Source organism: Sciurus carolinensis, chromosome 12 (genome assembly GCF_902686445.1).
Source record: "Sciurus carolinensis chromosome 12, mSciCar1.2, whole genome shotgun sequence".
In the NCBI taxonomy this organism is placed as follows: domain Eukaryota; kingdom Metazoa; phylum Chordata; class Mammalia; order Rodentia; family Sciuridae; genus Sciurus; species Sciurus carolinensis.
This window is the reverse complement of record NC_062224.1, coordinates 27,506,736-27,526,244: the sequence shown is the minus strand read 5'-3', so window position 1 is coordinate 27,526,244 and position 19,509 is coordinate 27,506,736. Positions and strand designations below refer to the sequence as shown.

At 36.9% G+C, this 19,509-nt stretch overlaps 1 protein-coding gene across 1 annotated transcript in view; it reads left to right on the top strand.

Moving 5' to 3' along the window:
- The first annotated feature begins 531 nt into the window (after positions 1-531).
- Positions 532-19,509, top strand: part of Tmem236 (transmembrane protein 236) — a 59,204-nt gene continuing 40,226 nt past the window's right edge. Inside the window, exon 1 of the mRNA XM_047521411.1 lies at positions 532-788. Coding sequence (XP_047377367.1) covers positions 532-788 — 257 coding nt within the window. The remainder of the gene's footprint in view (positions 789-19,509) is intronic.

The following is a 19,509-nucleotide window of genomic DNA, read 5'->3' as shown; positions in this document are numbered from 1 at the left end:
AAAATAAATTCAAACTCTTTCTTAAAATACTTTGAGGAAGAACGAGGGGCAGTTTTCTAAGATGAAGATGCAGAGTCTGAGTATCTCTCTTTGCCTGAATTTACTTAGATATGAAAATTTGGGGTCAGATTACATCTTTCTTTTTAATTCTAAAATGACATTGTTCCATGTTTTACTTAACAAGGTTTGAATATTATATGTGTTTTTGTGATAAAATTAGCAATAAACATTACATTAGAACAAACCTCTGTTTTTGCCAGTGTTTTGAGGCAAGATTTAGAGTTTATTTGATTTCTAATAATGGATATGCAAATACATTTAGCGATCACTTCCATAATGGCCCTGTGTCTTTAAGAGACCGTGGTTGTTAAGTTAGAAGATCATTGAACCATATGAGGGTCAATAAAAGAATAAAGTCACTGGTTAGTGATTTGAGTACAAGGAACTTGATCCTCATTCAGTATCTGTGTGTCCATATGCTGCTCACAGTCAAAAGGGGAGCAGGGGTTCCCCGGCTGCTTGCTTTCCAGGATGGCTTCTGGAAGACTGATCAAGCTCATGGTTTTTGAGCTGCTGGAGTTTGCTGCTTTCTCAGTCCCCACGCTTGTGATTATGGAGCAGTTTGCCACTGCCTATCAAAGGACCAGGAATATGTCTGATCGAACACATTATTGGCTGATCGTTTCCTGTTCTATTGCCTATGTGGCTTCAGTGACTCTATTGATTTGGGTCCCCATAAAAGTTATCTTATACAAGAAACGTCATCTTTACAAAAAAATCACAGGATGGTAAGTAAAAGAATTCTTTAGCAGGGAGTCCCTGTGACGCTTTCGGGTATTTTCTAATGTGCTGTGAATAAGGGTGTGAGCATAGCACTAGTGTAAATATTCAGACAGAGATAAATGGCGAAGGTATAATCACTGTTTCTGTAAGTGTTTTGATATTGATGTATCTTCTACATCTTCATGATAAATTTTCTGAGTGATAAAAATTACATGTATTAATAAGACTGCTGTTAGCTTGAGTCTATGACATCCTAAGTTGCAAACATTGCAAGTTAATGTCTCTGTACACTAAATTGCATATAGTTATCAGTATTAACCTACACAAATAATAATTGTGAGATTGTGATATAGAATTTTACTGTGATGTTAAACTGAAAATAGTATCTATTTTAAAAGTTTACATTACATTTTTTAGGCCTAAGGCATAATTGGACCATTAACTAAGATCCTGTAAGCATCTGGTGCTTTTAGATTTAAAAAAAAAACACACACTTAACTATGTTGATAAATTCTATTACCCTTTTACAGAAAAAATACTTCAATAACAAAACATAAATAGTTTAAATAAACCAAGATTTAATGTTAGTTTAACTAACAGTTTTGCTAAAGGCTGTACTGATCTACTTAAAGGTACTGAGGATCAACTACCCCTGTCCTCTTGAACTTTTCCTTTCAGAGCTTCAGATATGATTCTTACTTACTTGGTATCTTAAAAATTTTCTTTGATTTAAATTTTCTTTCTTACTGATCTTTTAAAGTCAAAAAACAGAGAGTACGTTTGAAAAGTGAGGAGCTGGGAATTTTAACATAAGCAAAGGCCTAATGGTAAAGATACTATGTAGAGCAACCTGGCTAGAGAATGTGGCAAGCCAGAGGTGAAGTGTGGGTGGAGTTTATAAAGTGATCTTAAAGTATCGATACTGGGTGTGGCAGCCCCTGAACATGATCAGAGGACTTTCAGTTCTGCAAGAACAGAGCTCTTAAGGGTTTTCGAGAAATAAACTTTTTTTTTTTTCTTTTGTTGCTATTGCTTACATCAGTGAGGTGTAGGGCCTTGCCTTTCCACCCTTGACCAGAGCTCTAGGGTCACCTGTGGGTAGCTACGAGCTAGCTTGGGCCCTCCACCTGTCACCCTCTGCAGGAGTTCTTTCGACTGTCCAAGATTCTTGTTTGGACCAGAAATTGTGAAGAAATGGTGGAAGGTCCAAATGATCACAAGAGTAAACCACCAGGAAGTTGGTCCACTAAGGTCCAAGAGGAGTTCTTGGGTTTTTTTGTTTGTTTGTTTTGTTTTGTTTTTTAATTATTTTTTTAAATTTTCACAGACTGCATTTTGATTCGTTGTACGCAGATGGGGTACATCTTGTTTATCTTCACATTGGCTCAGCTCTGTGTTCTGAATGTCATTCAGGCAACAAACTTTCCTATATCACTTGCTATCATTATCATTATCAAGCCCTAATTGCTTCTTTACAGATAATTTATTATGTGCTGAGAGCATTATATATGGATTTCGTTTCATTCGTTCCCACCTCATATGAGTATGTCACCTCATGAAACAGCTCTTTTAATGACTTTATCATTATCATTCCCAAGGGAAAACTGATGATTAGGGAGGTTAAGCAACTTCCCCAAGATCAGCCAACCAGGGAGTAGAAGACTTTGGCCCTAGAGTTGTCTGACTGTATAATTGATACTTCTAACCACTACCCTAAACTATCTCTTTGAAGGTCAAGGTCCCAATCTCCCGAGGCAATTGAGAGTGAGGAGGAGGGCAGTCCTTTGTTTCTACCCCCTAGAGCATGTGGTATTCTGGTTGCTTCAGATGTCTCCTCAGACTTCATTTGAACATCTGGACCAAGGACTGCCCCCGTGCTAAACTATCTTGCTTTGTGGCAACAATTACATTTTTCAGTGATTTCTCTTGGGAAATCCTCTTCCAATCTTTAGTTTCTGTTTGTGGGTGTAGGCAGCTACACATGTTTTAAATAGATGACAGTTTATAATTTCAGGGAACTGTGGAACTATTTCCTCATAGCCTCATTCGTGAGCACTATCACACTGCTATCTCTTAGCAGTATAAAATAGAAAAGACAGCTACTGAACACCATCCGAGTAGCTTTACACATTCTGTTATTAAATCTAAACTTGATAACACGCCAGTGACGTGAAAGTACTTGTGCTCTCATGTTATAGATGAAGAAACAGAAACTTAAAGAAGTGATTAACTTTGTCAAGTGATTAAGCTAGTAAGTGGTGGAGCTGGAATTTGTTAGCCTGGATCTCTCTAATTCCATGTAATTTTCTCTGTCTCATACAATATTTTCCTTTATTCTTTCTATTTTTCTTTTTTCCATATTTTTAATTGGTGTATTGTAATTTTCCATAATGGTAAAAGTCATTGTTTCAGATTTGTACATGAACACAATCTAGCCATATATTTGGCCAATATACTCTTCAGCATTTCTCCTTTTCCTCCCTTCATCCCTCCCCCTGGTTCCTTTCCTGTACTCTATTGGTCTCCCTTCAATTTTCATGAGACACCAGGATCCCCCCTCCCACCTGCAACAAACTTTCTTTTTCTTTTTCCTCTCTCGCTTCTACATATGAGAGAAAACATATGACCCTTGACTTTCTGAGTTTGGCTTATTTCACTTGGCATATTGTTCTCAAGTTCCATCTATTTTTCTGCAAATGACATAATTTTATTCTTCTTTATGACTGAATAAAACTCCATTTGTGTGTGTGTAACATGTACTTTATCCATTCCCTCATTGACAGGCTCCTAGGCTGATTCTATAGTTTGACTGTTGTGAATTGTGATGCTGTAAACTTGGGTATGCATGTGTCACTATACTGTGATGACTTAAGAGTGGTATATGTAGGTCATATGGTAATTCCATTTTTAGTCTTGAGGAACCTCCATACTGATTTCCATGTGGGATTTACAATCCCACAAATAGTGTGAGAGTGTTCCTTTTCCTCTACCTCCTCTCCAGCATTTATTGTTGTTTGTATTCTTGATGACTGCCATTCTAACTGGAATCTCAGTGTAGTTTTGACAAAATGTACTTAATTGCTGAAGATGTTGAACATTTTTCATATATTTGTTAATCATTTGCATTTTTTTCTTCTGAGAAATATCTGTTTAATTTGTCCATTCATTAATCGTGTATTTTTTTTTTTTTTTTGGTGTTAAGTTTTTCGAGTTATTTATATATTCTGGATTTTAATCCTCTGTTAAAAGAATAACTAACAAATATATATTTTTTCTCATTCTGTAGGCTCTCTCTGCACATTCTTAATTGTTTCCTTTGCTGCACGGAAGCTTTTGAATTTGATGCCATCCCAATTTTTCAACTCTTTCAGCATTACTTAATTAGAACATAGGACAGTCATCTCTAGCAAATACATTATCTGATGAATTTCATATCACACATTTTCCTAATTTTTCAATGTTGATAGTCATGCTATTTATTAGACCATGTATTATTTCCTGATCTTTAGGAGTCCTATTCAGAAAGTCGTTACCTGTGCCTGTACGTTGGAGAGTTGACCCTATGGTTTCTTCTAGGAGTTGCAGAGTTTTTAGTCTAATTTCTAGGTCTTTGGTCCATTTGGAGTTGACTTTTGTGCAAGGAAAGAGATAAAGTTCTAGTCTCATTCTTCTAGATATGGATAACCATTTTTCTCAGCACCATTTGTTAAAAAGACTGTCTTTTCTTTGATGTGTGTTTTGGCACATTCATCAAGGGTCAAGTGACTGTATAGGTGTGGGTTTATTTTTGTGTCTTTTATTCTGTTACCTTGGTCTGTTTTTATGCCAGCACCATGCAGTTTTTGTTACTATAGCTCTGTAGTATAATTTGAAGTGAGGTATCATGATGCCTACTGCATTTTTTTGTGTGTGTGTGTGCTTAGAATGACTTTGGCTAGGGCTGGAGAGATAGCTCAGTTGGTAGAGTGCTTGTCTTACAAGCACAGGGCCCTAGGTTCAATCCCCAGGACTGCAAAAAAAAAAAAAAAAAAAAAAAAAAGAATTGCTTTGGCTCACTGGAACTTTTGTTCTTTCAAAGAAATTTTTTTTTCAAGTTCTGTAAAGAATGTCATTGGTATTTTGATTGGGATTGCATTGAATCTGTATATTGCTTTTGGTAATATGACCATTTTTATTAAAATGTTATTAATTCTGGCTGTCCATAAACATGGGAGAGCTTTCCCTTTTCTGTGTTCTATAGTTTTCATTGTAGAAGTCTTTCACCTCCTTGGTTAGTTTTGTTCCTGCATGTTTCTTTTATTTCTTTTCTTTTTGAGGATATTGTGAATAGTACTGTTTTCCTGATTTCTTTCTCAGCAGATTCATTGTTGGTATATAGATAAGCTATTGATTTTTGTATGTTGATTTTTGTAAACTGGTCTTCGTTGAATTTATTTGTTCTAGATTTCCTCTCATGAAGTTTTTTTTTTTTTTCTTTTTGGATCTTCTAGGTATAGGATCACATCATCTGCAAACAATGATAATTTGACTTCTTTTTCTCATTTTCGTCATGGGGTGTTTAGATGATGATTGGTGTGTGGGGTGTGAGAGTTCAAGACAAAGGAAAGCAGTTAAGAGAGTTTACTGGAGGAAGACATGCTGCAGCCTTGCAATGGGAGCATCACAAAGACATCTGTCCACCCATCAGAGAGGGTTTGGTCTTATATGCACTTTTCAGTTCTTTGCTTGCCTTTGGTAAGCTTTTTGAAAGGAGTGACTTATGCTAAACAAGAGGTGATTGACAGATTCTTGTGTCTTACTCATAATTCTTATTGCACAACCACTAAATACCTATTCCAAGCTTTACATTAGATGTATGAACTGCAAGTTAAAGGTATGGGGTCTTAATAGGGGATTGTCCCTTCTAGGTCAAACATGGGTGTTCTGCACATGCTCTTTTCCATGATTGGACAAATTTTTTAAAACAAATTTTGCTGTTTGCACTTTGGGGAAGTTGGCTCCTCCAGTAACAGCAATGGGGCAGGATGAAAGGGAGGTCCTTAGGCTCACATCAGCTCTGCTAATTGAGGAGGAGTGGGGCCTGAGACAGGATTCCCTAATCAATCCTGCGTTCAATTTTTATCCCTTTCATTTATTTTTCTTGTCCAATTTCTATGGATAAAATTTCTAGTACTGTACTGAATAGTCATGGCAAGAGTGGACATCCTTATCTTCTCCTGGATTTTAAAGAAATGTTTTCAGTTTTCCCCCACTCAATGTGATGTTGGCTTTGAGTTTGTTGTATATAACCTTTACAATGTTGAGGTAACTTCCTTCTATCCCTGAATTCTTCAGTGTTTTGTTTTGCTTTCATGAGTAAATGCTGAATTTTGTCAAAAGTTTGCTCTGCACCTATTGAGATGACTATGTGATTTTGTCCTTAATTCTGTTTCTGTGGTGAATTATATTTGTTAATTTGCGTATGGTAAACCATCTTTTTTTTTGCTTTTTTTGTTTTGTTTTTGTTTCTGACAATATTCATAAATAAATCTATTTGTTTGTTGTGGGGGATGGCCTTAACTCAAAAGTCACAGGAGAAGAGATCACAATCTTAAACCTCCAACATTTTTGAAATCTATTTTTCTTTTTGTTTCTTGTTTTTTTTTTTTTAATTTTAATTTATTTTTATTGTAAACAAATGGGATACATGTTGTTTCTGTTTGTACATGGAGTAACAGCATACCATTTGCATAACCATACATTTACATAGAGTAATGTTTGATTCATTCTGTTATTTTTTCCTTACCCCCCACACCTCCCACCCCTCTTTTCCCTTTATACAGTCCCCCTTTCCTCCATTCTTGGCCCCTCCCACCTCCCAATGATGTGTCATCATCTGCTTATCAGTGAAATCATTCGCCTTTTGGATTTTTGAGATTGGCTTATTTCACTTAGCATGATATTCTTCAATTTCATACATTTGCCTGCAAATGCCATAATTTTATTATTCTTTATAGCTGAGTAATATTCCATTGTATAGATATACCACAGTTTCTTTAGCCATTCATCAATTGAAGGACATCTAGGTTGGTTCCACAGTCTGGTTATTGTGAATTGAGCAGCTATGAACATTGATGTGGCTGTATCTCTGTAGTATGCTGATTTTAAGTCCTTTGGGTATAGGCCAAGGAGTGGGATAGCTGGGTCAAATGGTGGTTCCATTCCAAGTTTTCTAAGGAGTCTCCACACTGCTTTCCAGAGTGGCTACACTAATTTGCAACTCCACCAGCAATGTAGGAGTGTACCTTTCTCCCCACATCCTCGCCAACACCTGTTGTTGCTTGTATTCTTGATAATTGCCATTCTAATTGGGGTGAGATGGAATCTTAGGGTGGTTTTGATTTGCATTTCTCTTATTACTAAAGATGGTGAACATTTTTTCATATGTTTGTTGATTGCTTGTAGATCTTCTTCTGTGAAGTGTCTGTTCATATCCTTAGCCCATTTGTTGATTGGGTTATTTGTATTCTTCGTGTAGAGTTTTTGAGTTCTTTATATATTCTGGAAATTAGTGCTCTATTTGAAGTATGAGTGGCAAAGATATTCTCCCACTCTGTAGGCTCTCTCTTCGCATTGCTGATAGTTTCCTTTGCTGAGAGAAAGCTATTTAGTTTGAATCTATCCCACTTGTTGCTTCTTGCTTTTATTTCTTATGCTATGGGAGTTCTGTTAAGGAAGTCTGATCCTAAGCCAACAAGTTGAAGATTTGGACCTACTTTTTCTTCTATAAGATGCAAGGTCTCTGGTCTGATTTCAAGGTCCTTAATCGATTGTGAGTTGATTTTTGTGCAGGGTGAGAGACAGGGGTTTAGTTTCATTGTGTTGCATATGGATTTCCAGTTTTCCCAGCACCATTTGTTGAAGAGGCTATCTTTTCTCCATTGCATATTTTTGGCCCCTTTGTCTAGTATGAGAAAACTCTATTTATTTGGGTTTGTGTCTGTGTCCTCTATTCTGTACCATTGATCTTCCTGTCTATATTGGTGCCAATATCATGCCATTTTTGTTATATTGCTTTGTAGTATAGTTGAATTTCTGGTATTGCGATACCCCCTGTTTCATTCTTCCTGCTAAGAATTGTTTTAGCTATTCTGGGTTTTTTATTCTTCCAGATGAATTTCATGATTGCTTGCTCTATTTCTGTAAGGTACATCATTGGGATTTTAATTGGAATTGCATTGAATCTGTATAGCACTTTTGGTAGTATGGCCATTTTGACAATATTAATTCTGCCTATCCAAGAACATGGGAGATCTTTCCATCTTCTAAGGTCTTCCTCAATTTCTTTCTTCAATGTTTTGTAGTTTTCATTGTAGAGATCTTTTACCTCTTTGGTTAGATTGATTCCCAAGTATTTTATTTTTTTTTTGAGGCTATTGCAAATGGAGTTATTTTCCTCATTTCCCTTTCAGTTGTTTCATTGCTTGTGTATAAAAATGCTTTAGATTTATGCGTGTTGATTTTATAGCCTGCTATTTTGCTGAATTCATTGATGAGGTCTAGAAGTTTTCTGGAGGAATGTTTTGGATTCTCTAAATATAGAATCATGTCATCAGCAAATAGGGACAGCTTAAGTTCCTCTTTTCCTATTTGTATCCCTTTCTTTAGTCTGCCTAATTGCTCTGGCTAGAGTTTCGAGGACAATGTTGAATAGAAGTGGTGAAAGAGGACATCCCTGTCTTGTTCCTGTTTTTAAAGGGAATGGTTTTAGTTTTTCTCCATAAGAATGATGTTGGCCACAGGCTTAGCATAAAAAGCCTTTACAATGTTCAGGGAAGTTCCTACTATCCCTATTTTTGCTAGTGTTTTGAGCATGAAGAGGTGTTGTATTTTGTTGAATGCTTTTTCTGCGTCAATTGAAATAACCATATGATTCTTTTCCTTAAGTCTATTGATGTGATGGATTACGTTTATTGATTTACGGATGTTAAACCATCCTTGCATTCCAGGGATGAACCCCACTTGATCGTGGTGCATGATTTTCTTAATATGCTTTTGGATACGGTTTGCCAGTGTTTTGTTAAGGATCTTTGCATCTATATCCATCAAGGATATTGGTCTAAAATTTTCTTTCCTTGATGTGTCTTTGCCTGGTTTGGGTATAGAGGGTGATATTAACTTCATAGAATGAGTTTGGTAGGGTACCCTTCTTTTCTATTTCCTGGAATACTTTGAGAAGTATTGGTATGAGTTCTTCTTTGAAGGTCTTGTAGAACTCAGCTGAGAATCCGTCTGGTCCTGGGCTTTTCTTGGATGGTAGGTTTTTAATGACTTCTTATTTGATTGCTTGATATTGATCTGTTTAAATTATGTATGTCCTCCTGGTTCAGTTTGGGAGGAGCATATGTCTAGAAATTTGTCAATGTCTTCAGTAGATTCTATTTTGTTGGAATACAGATTTTCAAAGTAGCTTCTCATTATGTTCTGTATCTCAGTGGTGTCTGTTGTGATATTTCCTTTTTCATCACGAATTTTAGTAATTTGAGTTTTCTCTCTCCTTCTCTTTGTTAGTGTGGCTAAGGGTTTGTCTATATCATTGACTTTCTCAAAGAACCAACTTTTTGTTTTGTCAACTTTTTGAATTGTTTCTTTTGTTTCAATTTCATTGATTTCAGCTCTGATTTTAATTATTTCCTGTCTTCTACTACTTTTGCTGTTATTCTGTTCTTCTTTTTCTAGGGCTTTGAGCTGTAATGTTAGGTCATTTAGTTGTTGACTTTTCATTCTTTTCTGGAATGCGTTCCATGCAATGAATTTTCCTCTTAGTACCACTTTCATAGTGTCCCAGAGATTTTGATATGTTATATCATCATTCTCATTGACCTCTAAGAATTTTTTATCTCCTCCCTGATGTTTTCTGTTATCCGTGTTTCATTCAATTGCATATTATTTAGTCTCCAGGTGTTGGAGTAATTTCTGTTTTTTATTTTGTCATCGATTTCTACTCTCAGTGCATTATGATCTGATAGAACACAAGGCAGTATCTCCATGTTTTTGCATTTCCTAAGAGCTGCTTTGTGGCATAACATATGGTCTATTTTCGAGAAGGTTCCATGTGCTGCTGAGAAGAAAGTGAATCTGCTCGTTGATGGATGGAATATTCTATATATGTCTATTAAGCCTAGGTAATTGATTGTGTTATTGACTTCTATGGTTTCTTTGGTTGGTTTTTGTTTGGAAGATCTATCTAGTGGTGACAGTGGTGTGCTAAAGTCACCTAGAATTATTGGTTTGTGGTCTATGTGATTCTTGAAATTGAGATGGATTTGTTTGATGTACATGGATGCACCATTGTTTGGGGCATAAATATTTACTATTGTTATGTCTTCCTGATTTATGGTTCCCTTAAGCAGTATGAAATGTCCTTCTTTATCCCTTCTGACTAACTTTGGCTTGAAGTCCACTTTATCTGAAATAAGGATGGAAACCCCCGCTTTTTTACTGAGTCCATGTGCGTGGTAGGTTTTTTCCTATCCTTTCACCCTTAGTCTGTGGATGTCTTTTTCTATGAGATGAGTCTCTTGCAGGCAGCATATTGTTGGGTCTTTCTTTTTAATCCATTCTGCCAGTCTATGTCTTTTGATTGATGAGTTTAGGCCATTAACATTCAGGGTTATTACTGAGATATGGTTTGTATTCCCAGTTATTTTGCTTATTTTTGGTTTTTAAGTTGACTTGGTTTCTCCTTTGAATGGATTTTTCTTTAAGGTATTTCCTCTCTTTGGTGACATACATTGTTGTTTTTCATTTCCTCCTCATGGAATATTTTGTTGAGAACATTCTGTAGTGCAGGCTTTCTATTTGTAAATTCTTTTAACTTTTGTTTATCATGGAAGGATTTTATTTCATCTTCAAATCTGAAGGTTAGTTTTGTTGGGTATAGGATTCTTGGTTGGCAACCATGTTCTTTCAGAGCTTGAAATACGTTGTTCCAGGCCCTTCTAGCTTTTAGAGTCTGGGTTGAGAAGTCGGCTGCTATCCGTACTGGTCTCCCCCTATATGTAATCTGATGCTTTTCTCTCATGGCCTTCAAAATCCTATCTTTATTTTGGATGTTAGGCATTTTCATTATAATGTGCCTTGGTGTGGATCTGTTTTGATTTTGTGCATTTGGTGTTCTGTAAGCCTCTTGTATTTGATTTTCCATTTCATTCTTCAGGCTTGGGAAATTTTCTGATATTATTTCATTGAATAGGTTGTTCATTCCTTTGGTTTGTATCTCTGTGTCTTCCTCAATCCCAATAATTCTTAAATCTGGTCTTTTGATGATGTCCCAAAGTTCTTGGAGATTTCGTTCATTATTCCTTACCATCTTCTCTGTTTGGGCAACTTTATTTTCAAGATTGAATATTTTACCTTCATTGTCTGAGGTTGTGTCTTCCAAGTGGTCTAGTCTTTTGGTGATGCTTTCCATTGAGTTTTTTATTTGGTTTATTGTTTCCTTCATTCCAAGGATTTCCATTTGGTTGTTTTTGAGAATCTCTATCTCTTTGTTGAAATGATCTTTTGCTTCCTACAGGTGCTCCTTCAGCTTATTGGTATTATCATGCATTGCCTGCATTTGCTCTCTTATCTCATCCTTTGCTTCATGAATCATCTTAATCATGTATAATCTGAAGTCCTTTTCTGACATTTCTTCTAACATACTGTCATTGGATTCTATTAATATAGAATCTAGATTTGTTTGGATCATTTTCTTCCCTTGTTTTTTCATGTTGTTCATGTATCTTCCCCTCTAGCAGTGCAGATCTGGGGCATTGCAAATTTCTCCCTATAGGTTTCCAAAACCCTTTATTTAAGGGGAGATCAATATTAGCAGTGCCCAATTCAGACACTATGCAATCCTAGACCAAATAGCCCCTATGAGGACAATAACAAAATTGTCATAATAAACAGAATGAGTTCAAATATTATCTTCCGTAAAACAAACAAATTTGCAATAAGGTCTGCAGTTTCAAATGGAGACAAAGAGGATGCAGAGGGATGTAGAATGTGGTTGTTAATGGGATAAGAAAAGATTATACAGAAGTTCTAGATAGAGGCCCTGGGTTTGATCCCCAGCACCCCAAAAAAAAAAAAAAAAAAAAAAAAAGAAGTTCTAGATAGAAAGGCTGAGAGTGTAATCAAAAGAAATTGGATGTTAGCATGCAAAAAAGGGAGAAAGAGACTCTGAGGGAACAGGTAAACAAAATGAAAAGAGAGCAAGAAAAGTAAAGAAATAAAAACTTAATTTTTTTCTATAAGGAGCAAAAAGAAAATCTACAATATAAGTCATATAGCAATGAAACCTCCCAGTGTTCAGTAGCCTGATGCACGAGAGGTACCTGACAATGAGCTTCAAGTCTCCAGCAGGGGTCTCTGGATGGGATTTGCCCCACCTAAAAATGGGAGATACAGCTTCCAGGATTATCCAAGGTGGTCGCTCTGGCTTCAAAATGTGTTGGCAAATGGGGAGCTACAGCTCAGGGTGTGGCCATGGCCAACTGGGGGTCCTGGAGGCGGGATGCGGTTGATCAGGCGGGGGTCCTGGAGGTCGGGTGTGTTTGGTGTGGTTGTGGGATCCTGGAGGCCAGTTGCAATCAGTCGGCCTGGGGTCCCGGTGATAGGGTGCAGTCGGTTGGTCTGGGGGTCCTGGTGGCAGGGAACAGTCAGTTGATGTGAGGGCCCCAGAGGCAGGGAGTGATTGGTCAGGCTGAGGTATCCTGGAGATGGGGCTCAATCAGTCTGGCCAGGGGTCCTACGGGGCCTGGCTGTTGTCTCAAAATGGCGGCAGCCACGTGTAATCAAACCTGCAGGTACTGTAACAGTGAACTTCCAGTCAACAGCAGGCAGCTGGTGCTCCACTGGCAGTCGGCGATCAGTTTGCTGACTGTTGTCCGACGATTGGGAGGTGAACCTCATGCATTGGGTGATGAATAGGTGTAAGGCAGGTGATGAACCGGCCAGAGGCAGGCAAATGGTGGATGATAGGTGTCTGACAGTGAGCAATCTGCACTCAAAAAAGGCATCGATATGCTGGCAGACTGCAGGTGATCATAGCAGAAAAATGGGGTAAACACCAGGGAATCGATAAGCAGCAAAACCTGCCTCACCAAGAAACAGATATCCTCTGCTTGAAACCAGAGTTATGGAGCGACAAGGAACGCAGCCTCCCTCTAGTCCGCCATCTTGGATCCCCTCTTCTGAAATCTTTTATGACTGAAGACACTAAAATCAATCTCGACAAACTTACAGGAAAAGACAACAAATCCAGTAAGTGATTCTGTGTTTTCTGGGCTTTCTGGGTTCTCTGGCAGCAGTTGAAACTTTCAGATCTCCACAGTCCAGCCAACTCGAAATGCCTCTGAAAAGTGGTAAACCATTGTAATCTTAGAATAAACCCAACTTAGTCATGATGTATAATCTTCTTGTTGAATATGATTTACTAATTTTATATTAAGGATTTTTGCATCCAAATTCATTAGGGATATCGGTCTGTTGTTTTCTTTCCTTAATGTGTACTTATCCGGTTTTGGTATCAGTGTGATACTGACTTCATAGATTGAAATTACATGTGCTCCACCTCCCTCTATTTCATGGAATACTATGAGGCACACTTGCATTAATTTATCTTTAAAGGACCCATAATTCAGCTGGGAATTCATCAGGTATTGAGCTTTTCTTTTTTTCTTTTTTTTTTTTCTTCTTATTGCTTGAATCTCATTGCTTGTTATTGTTCTGTTTAGGACTTCAACATTTTATACGTTATTTTAATTTTGGCAATTCATATGCATGTAGAAATGTATCTATTTCTTCTAGGTTTTCAAATTTTTTACTGTGTAAGTTTTCAAATTGTCCCTAATGATCCTCTAGATATCTGTGATATCTGTGGTGATTTATCCTTTTTCATCCTTTATTTTATTAATTTGAGTCTTTTCTCTTTTTCTTGGGTTAGTTTGGATAAGGGTTTATCAATCTTATTTCTTTTCAAGGAAACAACAGTTTGTTTTATTAATCCATTGTATTGATTTTTTTTATTTTCTTTTTTATTGACTTCCACTCTGATCTTAATTATTTCCTTCCTTCTACTGGTATTGGAATTTGTTTGTTCTTGTTTTAAGGGTCTTGAGATGCATCTGTAGTCTGTTTATTTGGGATCTTTCTGATTTTCTTATGTAGGCACTTTTAGCCATAAACTTCCTTCTTATATTGGGCCCAGGGGTAACTGTCTGTAATCCCAGTGCCTTAAGAGGCTGAGACAGGAGTATTGCAAACTGGAGACTAGCTTCAGCATCTTACTAAGGCTCTAAGCAACTTAGCAAGACCCTGTCTCAAAATTAAAAAGTAAAAGTAAAAAGGCCTGGTTTTTACTGATTCAGTGGTGAAGCACCCTGGGTTTAATCCTTGGTACAAAAATACCCAAATACAAAACACCCCCTCCAAAGAAAAACCCCAAACCCCAAACCAAAAGCCAAAAAAACAAAACAAAACAAAAACCGGACCAAAAAACCATTCTTCTTAGGACTGCCTTCATAGTATCCCAGAGGTTCTGATATGCTGTATCACTGTTCTTATTTAATTCTAAGAATTTTAAAATTTCTCCTCTGACTTTGTCACTCATTTATCACCCAAAAGTACATCATTCAATCTCCATGTATTTCTATAATTTATTTAGTACTGATTTTTAATTTCATCTCATTATGCTCAGACAAGATACAAAGAATTATATTGACTTTTTTGTATTTGCTGATTTGCTTTGTTGCCTAAAAATACGTTCTGTTTTGGAACAGGTTTCACAAGTATTTGATAAGGAAGTGAATTCAGCTGTTGTTGAATGAAAAGCTCTGTAGATATCTATTAAGTTCGTTTGAATTATATTATATTTTTAGGTCTGAATTATTTTTACTGGGTTTATATCTGAATGTCCTATCTGTTGGTAAGGGAACTGTGTTGAAATAACCTAGTATCATGTACTAGCGTTTGAATCTTTACAAAGAGTAGTGTCTGTTTTGTGTAATTAGATGCATTGACATTTGGAGCAGAAATTTTTATGACCAATTTTATCTTCTTGTTAAAGTGCTTCTTTTACTAGTATGAAGTGACATTCTTTGCCTCTTCTGAGTAATTTTGGCTCAAAGTTGGCTTTGTCAATTATGAGAGCAACTAGTTACTCCTGCTTGTTTTGGGGCTTCATTTGCATGGCATATCAATTTCCATCCTTTCCCTTTTCAGCCGGTTGCTGACTTGCAAGTAAGGTGAGTCTCTTGGAAGTGACATATAGTGGAGTATTGTTTTGTAATCCATTCTGCCAGTCTATGTATTTAATTGGAGAGTTGATAACCATTTACATTCGCTATTATTATAGGGAGATGCTTATTAATTCCTGCTATTTTGATTTATTTCTAGTGTTGAATTTGATACTGTTACTCACTTGTATGGCTACTTTTTAAATGAAATCTTTCCATTTGTGAGCTATGTTGTTTGTTTATGTGTTCTTCGGCGTGTAGTGTTTCTTCAAGTATTTTCTGTGGAGTCCACTTAGTTGTCATGAATTCTTTTAGTTTCTAGTGTGAATAATGAACAACCATGAGTGGACCTTGAACCCAAACTCCCAGCCATTTCTTCTTATAACCTGATCATTGCTTTGAGTTTTTTGTTTTCCCTCTTTGTTATATTAAAACAGTGTTGAAATATGAATGTGGTTAGTATGTGTGTGGAACAAGATCCCCTATCTTTTGGCTGAGTTTAGTTCAATAGCAGAATTTCTACCCTGGGAACTCATAGTGTTCCTGTGGATTCCTAACCTCTTGCAGAAAAGGGAGAAACAAGCAACAGCAACAACAGCAGTAAACAATATACAACTGTTAATACACAGTGCCTGCTATGAATTTGCAGCACTAATTGCCACAAAAACAGGAATGGCGGGGTCAAAAATTGCTAACAGCAACAATAAATAGGTCTGAATTAAGTCTAGCATTAGAGTAAATAGCAGGTGTCAACTACACAATCTATAATACTAATTGCAATGACCTAATGATAGGGGAAGGAATTACATAAAACAAAAGATTCTAAAAGTTGGTGAAACTCATTAAGAGAAAATAAAATGTGCCAGGTGCAATGCCAGTGATTTGGGAGGCTGAGGCTGGAGGGTCACAAGTTCAAGGTCAATCTTAGTGACATAGGAAGGCCCTAAGTAACTTAGTGAGACCTGTCTCAAAAAAAAAAAAAAAAAAATTAAAAATGGGCTGAGGATGTACTCAGTGGTAAAGTACCCTTGTATTAAATCCCCAGTACCTGCCCTCTCCTTCCCCCAATGCAAAAAAAAGAGAGAAAAAAAAATGTGATAGAAAGGTAAAAGAAAGTTTAGAATGTTCAAATGTAAACACAGAACAAGCAGAAAAGATATAGCAAGTAATGACTATATAGGAGGATAAAAAATAAAACATAATAAAGAGAGAAGAAGAGAATTTGACTATTATGGAGAGAAGGAAGGAGAGAAAGAGAAACTAACAAAAATATGTGAAAGCCAAAATAACAAAGAAAAAATCCTAACCCCCAAAAGACAAAAAAGAAAAATTAAAAAAAAACATAAAAATGCTAAAAACACAAAGAAAAATAAATATGCATGTGTATGTACATCTGTGAACCAATCAGAACATCAAGAACACCAACTAAATAAATAAATAAATAAAATTAAAATTGAAAAAATAAATGAAAGAAAGACAGGAAGGGACATAAGGAAAATTAGATCACTGAAATGGCCAATACTATAGACAATGAGGGATGTTTATTGCACTTCTTTCTGGTGTGTGTGTGTGTGTGTGTGTGTGTGTGTGTGTGTTCTGGGGATTAAGTCATGGTCTCACGCATGATAGACAAGCACTGTACTACTGAGCTATCCAAGCCCTTCCTTTTGTTTCTTCTTATGCCATGGACCCCTTACTGAGAGTAAGGTCTGGGGGTTGTTAAACCCTTTCTTTGTGTGTGTGTGTTTTCACTGAGGTCCCATCTGGTGTGACCTGAAACTGAAGTTGACTGGAATGGCTTTTAGCTTCCTTTCACACTAGTACAAGGTAGATGAAATGGGAAGTACTGTTGATTGGACTTTTGTCTGGATAGACCAGATTGATGCATTTCCAGGGTGGGTCTGCTGCAGAATTCTAAACGGGACTTCCAGTGGCTGGGGCTTAGCTTTAATCAGGCCTTTGAGACTTCCTCATGATAAGGTTAGATCAACACACCTATAATGCTAGGTAGTTGGTGATTTCTGCTGGGTATCTGGATTTCAGAGACCTGCTGAGAATTCCACTCAGGGCAGGGGAACTAACCTCTCCACAGGTCTTACCCACTTCACCACTCATGAATTTGGACTTCCCAGGCTGAGTCTCCAAATATAATTACACATGCCTGTTCAGTTTTCTGACTCTCTTCAACAGGTCATGTGAGCCACCAGACCCAAAGGAAAGTGAGTTTCACTCCCCTCCATATCTCTGACTTGAATTCCATTGAATGCAATCTTCTCTGTGCCTGATTTGATCTCATTCTGCTAAGTACACCCTAGCTATATAGCAGGTACTTCCTGGGATAGAATGGCAATATTTGCTATGATCTCCTGGCTCCCACAGCAGCAAAATGGAGCACGTTCTCTTCAAGATCATTATGGCCCTCAGCTCTCTACGTGCCAGTTGAGAAACAAAGAGTACTTTTCAAAACCAGGTTACTATGGTGACCTGGTAACTTTTTGCTCAACTGAATTCGAACAGTTTCTTTGTACAGGATTCTCCACACCAAATTTGTCCATTGTGTTTTCTCTGTGTGTTATCCCTCCCCTCTGTGGTGAAATGGCACTGCTGCCACTGCCGCTACCAGTTTGGATCTAATGTACCCAGTTTGTTCAATGCATCCAAATTTCTGGGTCTCTCAGAATCTCTGATGGTCCAATATTGCACTTCAGTGAATTCTTCTCCCATTCACCTCACTGAGAAGAAGTATTCCCACTACTTGAGTCCCCAACCTTGGAGCAACTAGGAATACAGCCTTCCTCTAATCTGCCATCTTGAATCTCTTATTCTTCTTGATTTTCAAGGCTAAGAGTATTTCAAGAAATTGCACCTCCCTTAATGTCATCAGGATACATTTATCCCAAAGATAATGTATTCCATTGTTATTTATATATGATTCCCAAAGTTTTGCATTTGGATATTATACATGTTAATATATGGGGTGTGTGAAATTTTAATTGCTAAATGAAGATGATACAAAATTATTGCTACTGTAGAAAGTTGGGATTGAAAGTATGAATTATTTTTGAAGAATAGATGAATAGTTGTACATGTGAGATTTCATAGATCCTTAATATTCACGAATTTAATGTTGATGAGAGTATTTGGGAGCCCCCATGAAGGTTCATATTGGCACCATGCATCCTTTGAGGCTAGTCTTTAAAGAGAGAGAGCTAGGAGCTAGTAGAGTCTGTCCCAGGAATATAGCTACGAAAGAGCAGAGCTGGGTTCAAATCCCAACTTTGACATTGACTTTGAGAGCTTATGTGTGTTATTTAAGTTCTTTGAGCTTTTGTCTTCCCTTGAACAGAACAGGGACAATCTATTTCTTTCTTGGAGTGTTTTTTAAGAAACTGCATCAGATTATGCATATAAAGATTTTAGCATAGCGCCAAACAGGTAGTAAGGACTCAATGAATGCTAGTGTATTACCTTAGCTGGAATTTATTATTGTCATTTAAATATGATCTTGTTTAGCCCTTGGAATGATTCTGATAAATGATAGAGGTGATAATAAAACTGAAGACAATTATATGCTATCAGTGATATTCCTTGAATTTGAAGAATTTTTTAGATCTCTTATGTTTTGAGGATAATGAGAGCCAATACAGTAATATAATTAATATCAAGTATCTTGCATTTACACTTTGCTTTTATGTTTCAGTTTCTCATTTAACCTGTATGACAGTGTTGTAAAGTTGACCAATTGAACGTAATTCCCATTTTATAAGGGAGGAAACCATTTCACAGAGCATAATATACATTAAATCAACAGTAGAGCCTAAACTGTAATTCAGTGTTCTTTACTGATTAAACACTTCCTCATTCTTTTAAAACTAGTGTTCCTTTTTAGGGTTGCCTGCAATAATTCATAATGGACTAGGGAGATATTGGGAAGAGTAAAGAAAAGCTATATATCCAAATACCAAAGTACATATTGCAATAAATGAGGGAAATTCTTTCCTGGAATGCCGTTAAATGTATAAAACCACTGAGCTACAAGGCTAGCTTGAAACTGGAACAGTTCTCCACTGAGAAGACACCTTGGGGGAAGGATGACCCTGGAGGGTTCGTGGAGATTCCCAGACTGTCCATGGACTCAGAGCTACATTTCAGGAATTCCCTCAGGTCCTTCAGAGTGCACTTCAGACTATGACATGTCAGGAATCCTGGGTGGTGCCAAGTTTCAAAGATCCCTATATTTTGAGTTACATTTTGCCTTACTTAAGTCCTCAATATGTTTGATGAGAGTGTGCTGATGTGCACTGGGTAGTGGTAATAGTGTGGTAGTAGGTGCAGTCACAGTAAAATAAGAGCAAATATTTATTGAACATTTTCTATGTACTAAGCATAATTCTAAACACAGTATTTTTTTTAAGTTAATTTCCTAACTCTTCCATTTAAGAACAAGTATAGTCCCCATTTT